The following is a 13,950-nucleotide window of genomic DNA, read 5'->3' on the forward strand; positions in this document are numbered from 1 at the left end:
GGCAGGAAATCATGTACATGATGAGTTAAAGGCACTGGCAGAGGTATGTGAGAAGCCCAGGGCTGGAAAAGCAGGGAAGATTGCAGGGCTGGAGTAAGAGATATCTGCAGAGCTTGGTGCATATTGTCTATCTGCAGTCTATAAGGTTGTCTCTGCTGTGGAGTCTTCACTCACTTTTTAAAATGGGTTGAATTTTATATGTTTGCTACAGATTATTCCCCTCAGGCCCCTTTTTTTTGCTTAGCAGTCCTCAACAGATGGATCTAGCCTTCTCTGTTTTTTGTGTAAGAGGTTTGCTTACCTGCCTGAGGCCTCTTGACCTAATTTATCCCAAAGAAACTTAAAACTCAGCAAAAAAAAGGTGTGATTTAAATGGTCTTACTTTCAAGAGGTCAAATTAGTCACAACAAACATCAGTATATGAATTTTTAATTGGTGTGCTTATTCTTAAAACTGCGGTTTTAAAAAGTATCTAATAAAGGGCCCTGTGGGCACGGACCTCATTTGTGTGGCAGCTAGGCACCATCATATGAAGTTTGTCTATACAAAAGACTATTTAATTTTTAAACAAACCTTGTCACATGGCTGTCCTGCTCAAATAGATTTTCTGTTCAATTAATTATTCTTTTTCCAGGTGGCATGGAGTGGTTCACCCATTCTCCCACCCAAATGGATCTGAAGTGAACATGGATCTGCCTAGCTTTCAATTTTGCTGTTTACATTAGATTTATTCCCAGAGACCCCTACCAAGAAGGAAATCTTAATATGCCATGTATGCATAGCTCCTGCCACAAAGACGGTACAGCCTGACCAGATAGAAATGAAGAAGAGGCCTGAAGTCATTTGCTGTTCCTTTTTTTTATTTCTAGCATGCTCATCATCATATGAGCTGAGTTCCCTACTGTAGTTACTGATAATCAGGTCTTACTCAGAGATAGGAAGGTCCTTTTTCTTGATGTGTCACTTGGGCTTTTCTTGGTAGGATTTTAAGGAAATTTCATACTTTTCTTTTGCTCTGTCTCCTTCCACATCATCTAGTCCTCTTAGGAAGCGGGTGCTGTAGGCACTGAAAGGAATGCTTCCCATGTTCCTTTTGGAAGGCGCTGATATGCCTTCTCCTCAAAAGTCCTTGAGGAGAGAATCCTATAGCTCTGTGGCTGCTGTGGGCAAAGCTTTGACTCTGTAGACTTCACCTGTTCTCTTGGCAATTTCATGGTTTCCCATGAAGGTTGTTGTTGTAGTAGGCGAGGGCCCCTGCCAGAAGCTCAGCTATTAGTCTTAGCCCAACAACTTGAGGGTCTTAAAAATCATCCTAAGGGCTTTGAGTGTGACACAGCATGGCTAATGTACCTGCATTATGAGTCCCTGCTCAAAAAAACATAAAGTCAAATTTTCCCTGTTGTTCTGAAGAGGCTCCTTTAGGTGAGGAGAATTAGTCTGTTTGGATCATTCAGGCTTCCAAGTAATCACTGGCACTTTGTGTATTCCTCCATTTGGGTTGGCCATGCTGAGAAGAGAAAAGACACACAAGAAGGACCTCTTTACCTCCCTCGGTAAGAGTCGGGAGGCAGAAAGGTAGCACTTCCCTAACTGACCGGGCTCAGTAATAGGGTCTCACTGAGGTAGGCATCAGCCCTCCTCACCAGAGCCTGTGCCCTGAGCTGCTTGGTAGGGGCAAGTCCACCCATGAGCTGGCTCTGGCCTCAGCAGCACCCATGAGAAATACAACAATGTACCAGCTGTTTTTTGTTCAGGCTGTCCTTGAAGTGCTGTCTTTGGATGCTGCCTGATGAAGCACATGTTAATATGTCATTATGGTCCTGAACAAGAAGAAGTCAGAGAAGGTCCAGCCAGAGGCATTATCTCTGTGGTGTCACAAAGATGCAGTAATTTCTATGCCTGGCTTTTCAGTCAAATGTGTGGCTTAGTCTGTTTTCTTCCATACAGCTTTCTGAATGTGCAGTGCAGCAGAGTCAGCATTACAGCATGGAACTTTAACTTCTACATTTACTGACTTTTGTGCTTATGGCTGTGTGAAGCATTGCATTAAATACACAGCAGTTTCTAGCACCTAATAAGGAAGGGCTCTCTTACTGTTATTGTTATAACTAGGGTTGTTATAGTACTGGGGACAGGGAGGCTTGGTCTCACCAAGAGGATGAGGGTTTCCTATACCTATATAATGGGGAAAAAATAAACACACGCTTTGGGTCCAGGTCTGGATGTAAATGTTGTGCCTCAGGCTCCTCTCAGCTTTAAGGCTGGTTAAGTCTTTGGCTGGTTATGTTGATGGAGTTCTTTGAAGCCAATGTCAGATTTTGTCAGTGTGCAGATCTAGTCAATATTTGAACTTTATACCCCCTCTGTGGGAGTTTATGAGCACTAAACTGTGGGTATGTAGGCTTATATGGAAGTGCGAATGCTTTTCTGATTTTTATCCAAGCCAATCAGACCTTCTGGCACGATTCAGTGAGGCTGGAGAAGTGAGGCTCTGTCTTGGGGAGGGGGGAGGTTCCCAGGACCTCATGCTTTACCTCATGCTTTCAATTAGAATGAAATTGCCTCTTCTTCTGGAAAGGAAAGAAAAGAAAAAGAGAGAGAAAGAAATGCTACCTTTCTTCCCGCAATGTTTCTGTGACTTCGGGCTCAGTCATTGTCATATGGCAATGAGTGTGGCATGGCCCAACCATAGCGTATCGTCACTCTATGAATTGGCTACGGTCACTTTGTGGGGTTTATTTTTGGTTTGCCCTGTATTTCTCCCATTGCTGTACCCTTCCCTGCATCTGCAGAGAGCCTCTGCTGCTGTTTCATGAAACTGTCTCCTCTGTGGTGACTTGTGGAAGTTCTTGGTGTGTATTCATTGGGCATCTTGCCTTGCTTTCCTGTCCTAGTCCCCTACGTGCTGAAGAGCTGCGCGGAGTTCATTGAGACTCATGGCATTGTGGATGGGATCTACCGCCTCTCAGGAGTGACATCCAACATACAAAAGCTGAGGTAAGGGCGATCTGTCTGAGTGCCAGAGGGATTCGGTGATACTACTCACTACCTTTTCGCTTTAGTCCCTCAGGCATAGATTGGGTCCAACAGAGCTCTACATTGATGCAGAAGAGAATCTGTCTCTGAAGCTGGTAACAGGGAAATGCAACATTTCAGGAATTAGTCCATGAAAAAAAAAAAAATCTCCATCTGCATCTATTAATGGGAAAGGCCTGGAGGGTCTCAGCACAAATGCTGAGTTGTTCTCTCTCACTTCAAGACAAAGCAATCTCTTTATATCAGTTTGAGGTCCACTCATGGACCTATGTTATGGAAACCAGAGACAAGTTGAAACCTCGGGGCCTGATCCTGGGAGACAATCCGGGACAGGCTGCAGAGACATCTCTGCTTTCCAGTTTGTTTTTCCTCAACTGTAAAAGAGTACTGGGATGCTACAGCTCTTATTCTCCTACACTGTCTCTATATTGTTTCAGACAAGAATTTGTTTCTGACCAATGCCCGGATCTGACAAGGGAAGTTTACCTCCAGGACATCCACTGCGTGGGGTCGCTCTGCAAGCTGTACTTCAGGGAACTGCCCAACCCTCTCCTCACTTATGAGCTCTACAAGAAATTCACGGTGAGACCCTTTGCTGTTCTCATTCCTCTCCAGCAGCGTGGATGTGCTGCAGGTTTCTCCATGACAGCTGTTTGGGATTCACTCCAATGTCCTGGCTTCTGGTGCATCTATCTGTATAAACACTTCTCAGTGCTCTTCCTTTCTTGTCTTGTGCTGGCTCTCTTTCCCTGTCATTGTTTCTTTCCCCTTTTCATGTTTATTTCTCTCAGTCTCTCTGCTGTTTCCTCCCCTTCGTCTTGCTCATTTTTTCACTGCATTGCTTCCCTGTTGTTACTTTCTTCCCACTGTGCACCTCCTCCCAGAATTACTTATTCTTTTTCTTTTCCTCATTGCTGTCCATCACTGAGAGTCTTCTGGGTCACCTGGGGCTTGTGATCATAATCACAAGGGTGCGGTTTCCTCCTCCCTGTCCCTCTGACACGTGCGCAAACTGATTGCTTAGCCCATATGTAAAACACCAACTTTTCTCCATCTGTAGCACTTTTCACACAGTTTGTCAGAGTGCAAATGATGATACAGGTTATGCCAGCTATGGCATATCAGGTCCATCATGATCATGTCATAAATACAAACGACAGAGGAAAGTGGCAGCTGGCCAAGCAGAAATATCTAACCCTGTTTAAAAGGATTATAATTCAGAGAGTAGTAACTTGATTCTGCAGAACAACCATAGATTATACATGGATACCGTTGGACCCTAGGAGCAGACTGCGGGGAAGCAGAAAAATGAGACCACAAAGCCTGAATTTTCAAGAGAGTTGGCTAATTTTGATGACAGATAATATTTTATTAAAAGGTGGCACAGCAAGCTATGCTTCTTGTTAAGGTTGCCTGCTTCTTACCGCTCTAAATCCACTTTCAGTTGTTTATGACACCAGCAAATTTAAAGCCGGTCATTCAGGCTGAAATCTTACATGCCAGAGGTGTGAATTTTCAGCTAAAAGCATTCACCAGCTTCTTAAAACAACTGGGGTAGGGGGATGGGAAGGATTGTTTCCTCAGTGTTAGAAACATCCGTCCTTTGTTAAGAATTTCTGTCATCCTACTCTTTCCCATTTGCTGGGAGGTGGAGGGGACAGACATCACCAAAAATGTCAGATGTTGCAGAGAAGAGTTTTGCAAAATCATGTCCAAATGAAACGGGAAGTGACAAGCAACCTTAGCTTCAGGTGTTGCTGTCTGCATTGCCTCTACCCTGAATCAAGCACTTCCAAGTGGCGCTCCTATGGCACAGGAGGCACCGAGAGAGACCTGCAGGGGCCACAAGAAGAAGATGTTCTCCAAAAAGTCCCTGCTGCCCGCTGTGGGAAAAGGCAGGCACACCTATGCCAGGGGGCTTGCTCTATGGCAAAGCCAGACGGGACCAGACACGCAGCAACGTGCTATAAGAAGTCAGGGAGCTCTTAGGGACTACAACTGAGCTGGGGAACACAAGGTGGGAATTGGCTCGCTGTGCTGCCTGACAGGTATGCGATAGCATTAGGTATCTTGCTGTTTTGATGCCAAATTTTAAGTAACGTTGGTCTGTGTTTCAAGGTGATGTATAGTCAAAACTGCAGTCAAAATTCTGAGCAGATCTGAAAAATTGACCTATATCCTCAGGATATAGAGATCCAGAGGATATAGGATAGGAGCTCTAAACTAGAGACAGTCAAGAAGAATAGCACCTTGAAAATATAGCATATTATTCAACCATTCACAGTAACTGATGAGTCTCATTCTTGTTGAAGCTGTTCGGCTGGTGTCTTTCTGGCTATCAGTACTGATTTATGAAAGAAAAATCCGCTAAGGGAAACATGAAGATTTAGATGGAAACTTTTTTTAGGAAAGAATGTTTGCTGAAAAGTGCAGTTTTGGGATGACGACTTGCAGATTTTCGTTAGATACATTTGGTAAATACTTTCATTCAAAAGCAAAAGGGAAAACACTTCTGCAACTGTCTAAATGTTTATTTTACAAATACTTTTTAAAGGAAATGTTTCAATATTAAATCAAGACATCAAACTCATAAATAAAACATCTTTCAGAAAAGAGTTAAACAGCCCCAAATTTAAATGATAATTTCTTTGACTTTTGGTTGAGTGTGATGCTTTGGTCAACCTTGAACATTTAAATTGTTTTTTAAAATCTTGTGCCAGCTCCCCAAAATGTTATCACTTTGGATTGACCTAAAAGGGATTTTTTTTTAATCTCCGGCTTTTTAGTTTGTCTGCTCAGCCACAAAATCCATTATTCATGTAAGTCTACTCAGTAGGGATTTATAATGGGTAACCCAGCTGACAGGAAGCACAGTCAGATACCAGGAGGAAAGAAAGAAAAAAGACCAATTCCCCAAGGAGCAGAAAAACCACTAGGATCATGTGTATGCATGGGGTGTCTGGACAGAGAACAGTGGCAGCTGTGCCTCGGCAGAAGAGCGCTGGTAGGAGTAAAGGATGCATGCTAATCCCAGCCTGACTCAGTTGGAGCTGTCTCTGAGATGGGATAGGCTCCCCTTTGAGTCACCAGAGTGATTCAGACATTTGTGGCCAAGGAAAGTCAAATTCTTAATGACTAGGGAGGGGTTGGCCTTTTGGTCATCACTATGTCAAGTTCACGGATGTAACATCCCAGTCATGACCTCACTGGCTATCAACTTTTCCAAAATTATGCCCTCTCATGTTCTCCAGTTCGCCATCTTGTATTCTGATGATGGATATTTGTTTCACAGGATAGATAAGTTGACTCTAGTTGGTTTGTTCTAGGCTGGGCATAGAGGGACTGAGTACTCCCTCAGAGCAAATCAGCTGTAGGAGGCCAAGCCTACCTTCTCTCTCCGGACTCTATTCCACTTATTAACCAGGTGTGCTGGTTTTGGCTGGGGTAGAGTTAATTCATAGTAGCTAGTATAGGGCTATGTTTTGGCTTTGTGCTGGAAACGTCATTGATAATACAGGGATGTTTTACTTACTGCTGAGCAGTGCTTACACAGAGTCAAGGCCTTTTCTGCTTCTCACCCCACCCCACCAGCGAGCAGGCTGGGGGTGCACAAGAAGCTGGGAGGGGACACGGCTGGGACAGCTGACCCCAACTGACCAAAGGGATATCCCGTACCATATGATATCACGCTCACCATATAAAGCTGGAGGAAGAAGAAGGAAGGGGGGGACTTTTGGAGTGATGGTGTTTGTCTTCCCAAGTAACCATTACGTGTGATGGAGCCCTGCTTTCCTGGAGATGGCTGACCACCTGCCTGCCCATGGGAAGTAGGGAATGAATTCCTTGTTTTGCTTTGCTTGCGTGCGTGGTTTTTGCTTTACCTATTAAACTGTCTTTATCTCAACCCATGAGTTTTCTCACTTTTACTCTTCCGTTTCTTTCCCCCATCCCGCCAGGGGAGAGTGAGTGAGGGGCTGTGTGGTGCTTAGTTGCTGGCTGGGGTTAAATCACAACACCAGGGCTTGTGAATTGTGCACTCTCAGTACCACCACTGTAGTAAGAAAAATCCTAAATGACATGAATTCGTACTATGATTAACAGACATGTAATAAATGGAATTATTGGTTCTTCCTTAACTTCTGTATTCTGCTGCTGTAATCCCGAGTTTTGGAGGGGGTCTCAGGTTTCACAGGCACAACATGTATGGGTCAGAAATGTGGCTTGGAGGTTTGAATGGGTCATAACCTCAGAGAAACTGGTATTCCCTTGCTAAGCATTAGGTCTTTGAGACCTAGAAGTTAAATATGGGAATGAAAATCAGCAGTAGGGGGAGAAAATACTGTGTACAATCTAGCTGAAATATAGTGTTTTAGATGCACCAGTTAGTTTGTATTTCTCTCCTTCTTCATCTTTGGACAAGGCTGTTCAACTGGGAACCTTTTATGAGGATCACAGAGTTCTTATACTTAGGATTTCTGGGCTAATGGTAATAGGATTTTTTTTTTTTTTTTAGAAAGGAGCTGTAGCTATGGGTAAAAAGTACTAGAAGGAGTTAACCTACCTTTAATTTGGGCAAAACAAGTGCATCCACATCTCATGTACACCAAACTAGTGCACTCACTTGTTTTTCTTTGCCATCATACCAGTGAGTAAGTTCAAACTAGGGGACATAGATCTCAATTCCCAGTGTTAGGGAATGAAACATGATTCATATTCATCTCTGGCCTTGAAACTGGCAATGGTTGGTTTGCTGGTGGTTGTACGTGAGAAGTGGTCTGCTGGGAAAAGGACAGTGACCAGAACAGAGACGCAGCATCATCAGTGTGGATGTTGTAGTGACTGCTACAAGAAGATGCTTCTCTAGTTGTGGCTGGTAATTTCAGGTTCATAATGTTTAAGCGACGGGTGGTTTGGGACGGGTTGTTTCCTTCCTTTCCTACCCTAGCAGTGCTGACGTCCGTCTGTAGGCAAAGCTTCTGCTGGCAGTGTGGGTCCCAGCATCTTTCTTTGAAGTCGCTCCAAACTCCAGTGGCAGTAGGGTAGGCAGGAGGTTCCCAGACAGTCATGCATTGTTTGAACTCACTGGTGGTTTGTGTCCCCCCAGCACAAATATTGAAAGGGAGTAGCTGAAGAGATGAATACCAATGCAGTAAACTTCTAGGAATGCAGACGAAAGCTTATCGTGGCTCTTTAAGCTCTTGGTCCATAAAGACTTGCTAAAGACCACGATGTATAACCTTGATTCTGTCTAACCTAGTCTAACCCTGAGTATAAGAATTTATTGATCTACCTAGACAGTGATTTTGCTAAGGCTTCTCCCATCATAAAATATGCAAACTCACACAAACTACTCCCTATAGCTATCTTCATATGACAGCCAAAAATATTGCTTATTTTGATGAATATGGAACCTGTATATCCCAGCTGTTTTCATTACATAGGGCTTGAAAGATCTTTTTTACTTTTAACACAGTTTTGAGGGAGGGGTATAACTTTTTTTTTTAATTATTATTTTCACTTTTCTCTTTCCCTCTCTTTCTACTCCACCCATCACTGCACAAGTTAAAAAAGAGAAAAAGAACAAAAAAAAGAAAAGAAACATAACTCCTAATTCCTAATTGAAACTCTCAGTCCTTAAACACCCCTCTCCCCAAAACATTGACCACCCTGTCCCAGCGTGTGGGAAGGATGTACTGAGACATAAAATAACAGTGCAGCAAATCTCTGCTGCGCTGGGAACACAAAGCAACTTCTTCTACCAATAGCCGTGTAAGGTAACAAGAGAGCATTTCCTCTGAGACAGACTGTCTCATGTGACCCTCCTTATCCCTCTTCCTTTTCCCCTGAGTCCATTGCCAGGGTGGACTGTTTCCTTGTATCTCCGCAGGAAGCAGTATCACGCTTTCCCGAGGACGAGCAGTTGGCACGAATTCAAAATGTCATCCAGGAGCTCCCTCCATCGCATTACAGGTGAGAAGGTGTCCAGCGAGGTGCTGAGGAACAGTGTGGTGACCCTCACCATCAGGGAATATTGCCTGAAACAGCACTGGAGTTAATTTCCAGAAGTTAATTTCCAAAAGCTGACTCACCATTTCCAAATCTGACAACAATTTATCTGGCATTTAAGTATCATTGAACAAGCCATTGTAAGAGATCAAACAAGCTCCCCCTGCTGCAGTCTATCATCCTCCTTCCCCAGGTACGACCCCCATGGCACCCTTGGCCAGTGTCCTGGGTGCAGTGAGGAGAAGATGATCTGCTGGAGGCACTTGAGCAAGAGCTAAGCCCTCAGCCTTTGCAGCATCCCACTCCTTCTCCCATCCATCTGCCATCTTCCTCGCGCCCATTGTGCTAAGGATTGTTTGGTTCCTGCCCCATCCTTGGCCACCCCAGAGCACAGTTGTCCAGGTGTTCACCACCATCCCATGTAAATGCTGGTGCTGTAAACCCTCTGTCCTATGGGGTCTGTTGTGCCATTGCAGGCGCTGCCTCCCTTGAGGAGGGGACAACTCTGAGGCCAGGGCTGAGTCTGAGTCTTGCTGTCCCAGTGGGCAGGCATCGGTCACTTGACACTTTTTTCTCTCTTCATATGAAACCACTGCAGAACGCTGGAATACTTGATCAAGCACCTGACTCACCTGGCCTCCTTCAGCAACATGACCAACATGCACACCAGAAACCTGGCCTTGGTGTGGGCTCCCAATCTCCTCAGGTATGGTAGAGAGTCCTCTAATCCAGAAACCAATGCTGAGCTCCAAGGGGAATGCCAGCACCTGACCCTGGAGACCCATCCCTTGAGGGAAACGCAAAAATGGGGAAAAGCAAAACAACTAAAGGGAACAGTAGAACAGAGTAAACAGCTTTTAAAAGGAGAAAAAATTCTTCCAGGTTGAATAATCTGAGGTCTTACTGCCAGCATCCAAGGAAGCCTGTGGTTTTGTGTGTTTCTTGTAAAAAAAAAAGCTGTTATTTGCAAGTTGAGCACATTGATTTAAAAATGAGGAGTTAGCTCATCACTGTGGAACGGAAATGACATTTCTGACAGTGCCAGCGCTTCTGCAATGGGGCGGTGAGAGACAGCAAGGCTTGGAAAGGAGGGCAACAGGGAAAGAATACTACAGGCCTGTGCCCAGATCTGCTTGAGCATAAGTGAGATGAGCTTGGTGGGCTTAAGATGGTAGCTAGTGTCAGATCTCAAGACCACCAGCTAGTTTGTCATGTTTGCTATGCCTGGCACTCTGCTGGGAAGAGGTCCGGATAAGATGCAGGCAGACGTTTGGCTGATATGTTGTAGAGCTAAGCAGAACAAGAAAAAATAGTATCTGAAAAAAAAATATTGAAATATTTTGTATCTTGTTGAAATTCTCTTCCCTATCCATCCCATACGCAGGTATTGAGAGGAATGAACTATGCAGGGAGAGTCCAGGACTGCAGCTGGGCAGGAGAGGGCCTCTGGCAGAGCTGGTAGGGAGAGCCCTGGGCTGGCAGAGGACAGGAGGGAGGGACATTGGCTAGAGAGGTACAGGCCCAAAAAGCATTCTCTAAAGAGTTATCTCACCCTTTTAAATGACAAAACAGGCAGAGCAGGTTCTGAAAATGAATCAAATGTTGAGTCTATTGAATATCACAAAGCGGACCTTTACTACTGAGACATTTTCATTCTAGCATCTGTCCTTGTCAAAAAAACTGAAGTCTGTTTCCTTTTGCAATCTTTTCTAAGTGCACGTCCCAGGGAGGAAAAGAAAGGAGCAAGCAATGCAACTGCAGTCTCCTTACAGGGTTATCCTCTTGGCAATGCCCCAAGCTATTATCTAACACACCAGTCATTAACTTTACAAAGGATCCATTGCCCAGAGATAATTTCTTCAGCAACACTTTGGCATGTCAAGATAAGGAATGTTTCTTTGCTGAGAGCAAGAGTGAGAATGTGGGAGTGCAGGGGGGCAGAGAGGAGACTACTGGGGCACATGGCAAAGCATTGAAAAAAATTGGCGTGGGGAAGACCTGAGCATCGTTCTAAGGGATTTCATGAGAGATGACTGAAGCATTGAGTAGGGATCTGGAAGCAGTGTTTGAAGGCTCCTGCATTGTATTTCAGGCCCAACTTCGAAATAGCTAAAAGAGGAGCATAGAGGGAGAAGAGTGGAGTTTGAGAGTCACAGTTTTATCTACTGCTGAAAAGTGAAGTAGGGAAAATAACACCGGCAGGAAAGAAAGCAGCAGAGGTGATAGAGAAAACAAGAAAAATAATTCTCAAAAGAGTGAAGAGGCAGAGAGGATAAGGGCATGTGAGTCAAGGAGAGCAAGAGGTGCAGCAAGAGTGGGGAAAACATCCCTGTTCCAAGTCTTGCAGGAAGAAAGCTATTTCTCCTTCCCAGAGGCTGCGTGTGAGAGTGCTGGCTACTAGTATACCTCTTTCCTGGGGCAGGTCAAAGGAGATTGAGGCAGTTGGCTGCAATGGGGATGCAGCTTTCCTGGAGGTGCGAGTGCAGCAGCTGGTGATCGAGTTCATCCTGAATCACGTGGATCAGATCTTCAACAACAACAGAAAAGCCAGCTGTGCAGAGAACATTGGTAACAACCTCCCTGAACCACTCTACGTGTCACTTGCCATGTACTCCAGCCCTAACTGTATCCCTTTCCACTAATATTTCAAGCACATCGACCCTTACAATGCTCATAGACACCCCCAAACACACCTTGAGCCCAATCCCTCATTACTTTTGTCCTCTTCATCTCCATCTCCAACATTTTATTTTTGAATACTAGCCTCCTTCAGTGTGCTCCCAGATTGCCCTATGGCTCATCTTTTGCATGATCTTACTTGGCTTAACCCTTTCCACAAAAGGAAGACGACCTGATTGCTTCTCAATCCTGGCCTAAACTTTCTCTCTAAGCCCATCATCCACAGTCTCAACTCTTCTCTCAGGCTCCCCCAGTTATATTTCCTCATACTGATGACACCTGCCCTGCAGCCACCATAACCACCTGAGTCAGAGGCCACACTTCCAAGATAAAACTTAAGCTTGTGTTCTAAAAACTTATGTCTTGTACTTGGGGATGTTTTATTAAAAGAGAGTTTTTTTCCTGGGACATCAACAGTCTTGGGAGATGCTGATTTTTGTTATTTAGTGACAGGTTTGTTGTCAAAATGCTTTTAAGTCTGGGAAGTGAGAGGGCTTGGATCCACAGTGACCTCACATAATTTCAGAAATATGCATTGTTCTGTTTTACACACTGGGAAGACTCATAATACCTGCAGAAGTGAGGTAAAGGCATTTTACCCAAAAGAAAAGGCATTTCTCCTTTCCAGCCCCGTGTCAACTTGACCCATCCACCTTTCCCTTGACATGTGGCATTCCCTGCTAGTCTGTCCTTGGAGCCCACAGTTCCAGTGCAGTGCCCTGCTTGACCTGTAGCATCCCTGCTCTGCCGGTGTGGGTGGCATTCCTATGCCCTTGTTTATGCCCTGGCAGAAGGCACGGGGTAAGAAACTGCTCCCATACTGCCTTAAGCATTGCAGCAAAACTGACTAGTAAATTCCAAGGCTTCTGGTTGTACTGCAGGTCACTGGCCCAAAACTGACCCAAGTTTTGTAAGTGCTGAACACTGCTGGCCTTTAACATCTGTGTGGAGTCAGGAGAGGAACATGCTGATGGTCCCAGTTGATTTCTTAGTGGGAAAGTGCCCCTTCACCCAGCCCCTCTGCACAGGCAGGAGCTTGCACCCTACTTCAGCAGAAGGGCTAAGTACCTAATGGACTACAGGGACTGAGCTTCCTTCATGTATGTCGAGGAGGTCTGTTTAGGACAGGGCTGTTGGTGGGGCAGCATATGGGAAGTTGGCTTTGCCTTCAGTTTCCAGGGCTGTTGGTCACACTCCTTTCCATAGCCCTGAAATGCATTAGGAAGGTAAAGTAATGTTGGTTTTTAGAACAGTCCCCCTTCCTGGAACAAGACAAGGAGAAAGATGTGGAAGTGAGAGAAAGAATTAGGCACCAGGTTTGGATCAGGGACTGAACTGCTCCAAAATCTGGGAAGGGAGGCAGGGAGGGAAGAAGGGAGGAGGAAGGGGAGTGTGTGAATCCTGGTGGTTTTCAGAGACTCCTCTCATACCGAAGCATCTACAGCAGAGGCAGCAAGCCTGTGCAACGCAGCCTTTGGCTGGTGAGTGTGGCCCCTGCTGGGAATGCATTCAGATGGATAAGGTTGCTGGGGAGATGGAAGACTTATCTGACAAAAAGCCTCTCTCCCTGCACGTGCTGCTCCTTTCCCCCCTCTGCAGGAGATGTTCCAGTCAAATAAAGACATGAAGCTCTTGCTCTCGTCTCTCCTCACCCCAGGCGGGAATGTATTTTCTTGCTTTTCAGAGAGTGCATCGGTTGTGAAAAGTCTGACCCTCCCCTCGGCCTCCCTGCCGATGAAACTGGTGAGCCTGGAAGAAGCACAGGCACGGAGTCTGTCTGCCTCCCACCCTGCTCGGAAGGAGAGGAGAGAGAACAGCTTGCCTGAAATTGTCCCTGTAACTGGGTCCCTCTTCCACACAGTTGTTGACCTCCCTGACAGCAAGTAAGTGCCAAGACGAGTGCAGGTTCCCCAGCACGATCAGGAATTTTTTCCTTTTGTTAGCGTGATACCCCCACACCAGCATGCATGCATCTACAGCCACCATTGAGAGAAAATTGTGTGCTCTTCTCAAAAGAGGCACAGCTGCTCCTGAGAAGCATTGCAGTTGCTGGGTTCATAGCTCCACTAGTGCTCATTCCTCCATTGGGGCAGAACCTCGCAGACCTCCTGCAGGAGGAATGAATTCTCTTTGCATCCTTGCGTCAGCTCAGGGTTTGGCTAAACGTGGGCTGAACATGGAGCAGGTCAAGACACAGCTTTCCTACGAGTTCCACCTGCTGGCGGCTGG

At 45.4% G+C, this 13,950-nt stretch overlaps 1 protein-coding gene across 1 annotated transcript in view; it reads left to right on the top strand.

Moving 5' to 3' along the window:
• ARHGAP31 (Rho GTPase activating protein 31) overlaps positions 1 to 13,950 on the top strand; it is a 61,792-nt gene that overhangs the window by 36,638 nt on the left and 11,204 nt on the right. Inside the window, exons 2-7 of the mRNA XM_075512672.1 lie at positions 2,895 to 2,997; positions 3,474 to 3,618; positions 8,924 to 9,006; positions 9,641 to 9,748; positions 11,465 to 11,610; positions 13,406 to 13,604. Of these exons, the coding sequence (XP_075368787.1) occupies positions 2,895 to 2,997; positions 3,474 to 3,618; positions 8,924 to 9,006; positions 9,641 to 9,748; positions 11,465 to 11,610; positions 13,406 to 13,604 (784 nt within the window). The remainder of the gene's footprint in view (positions 1 to 2,894; positions 2,998 to 3,473; positions 3,619 to 8,923; positions 9,007 to 9,640; positions 9,749 to 11,464; positions 11,611 to 13,405; positions 13,605 to 13,950) is intronic.

The sequence above is a fragment of the Mycteria americana genome, chromosome 1 (assembly GCF_035582795.1).
Source record: "Mycteria americana isolate JAX WOST 10 ecotype Jacksonville Zoo and Gardens chromosome 1, USCA_MyAme_1.0, whole genome shotgun sequence".
Taxonomy (NCBI): Eukaryota; Metazoa; Chordata; class Aves; order Ciconiiformes; family Ciconiidae; genus Mycteria; species Mycteria americana.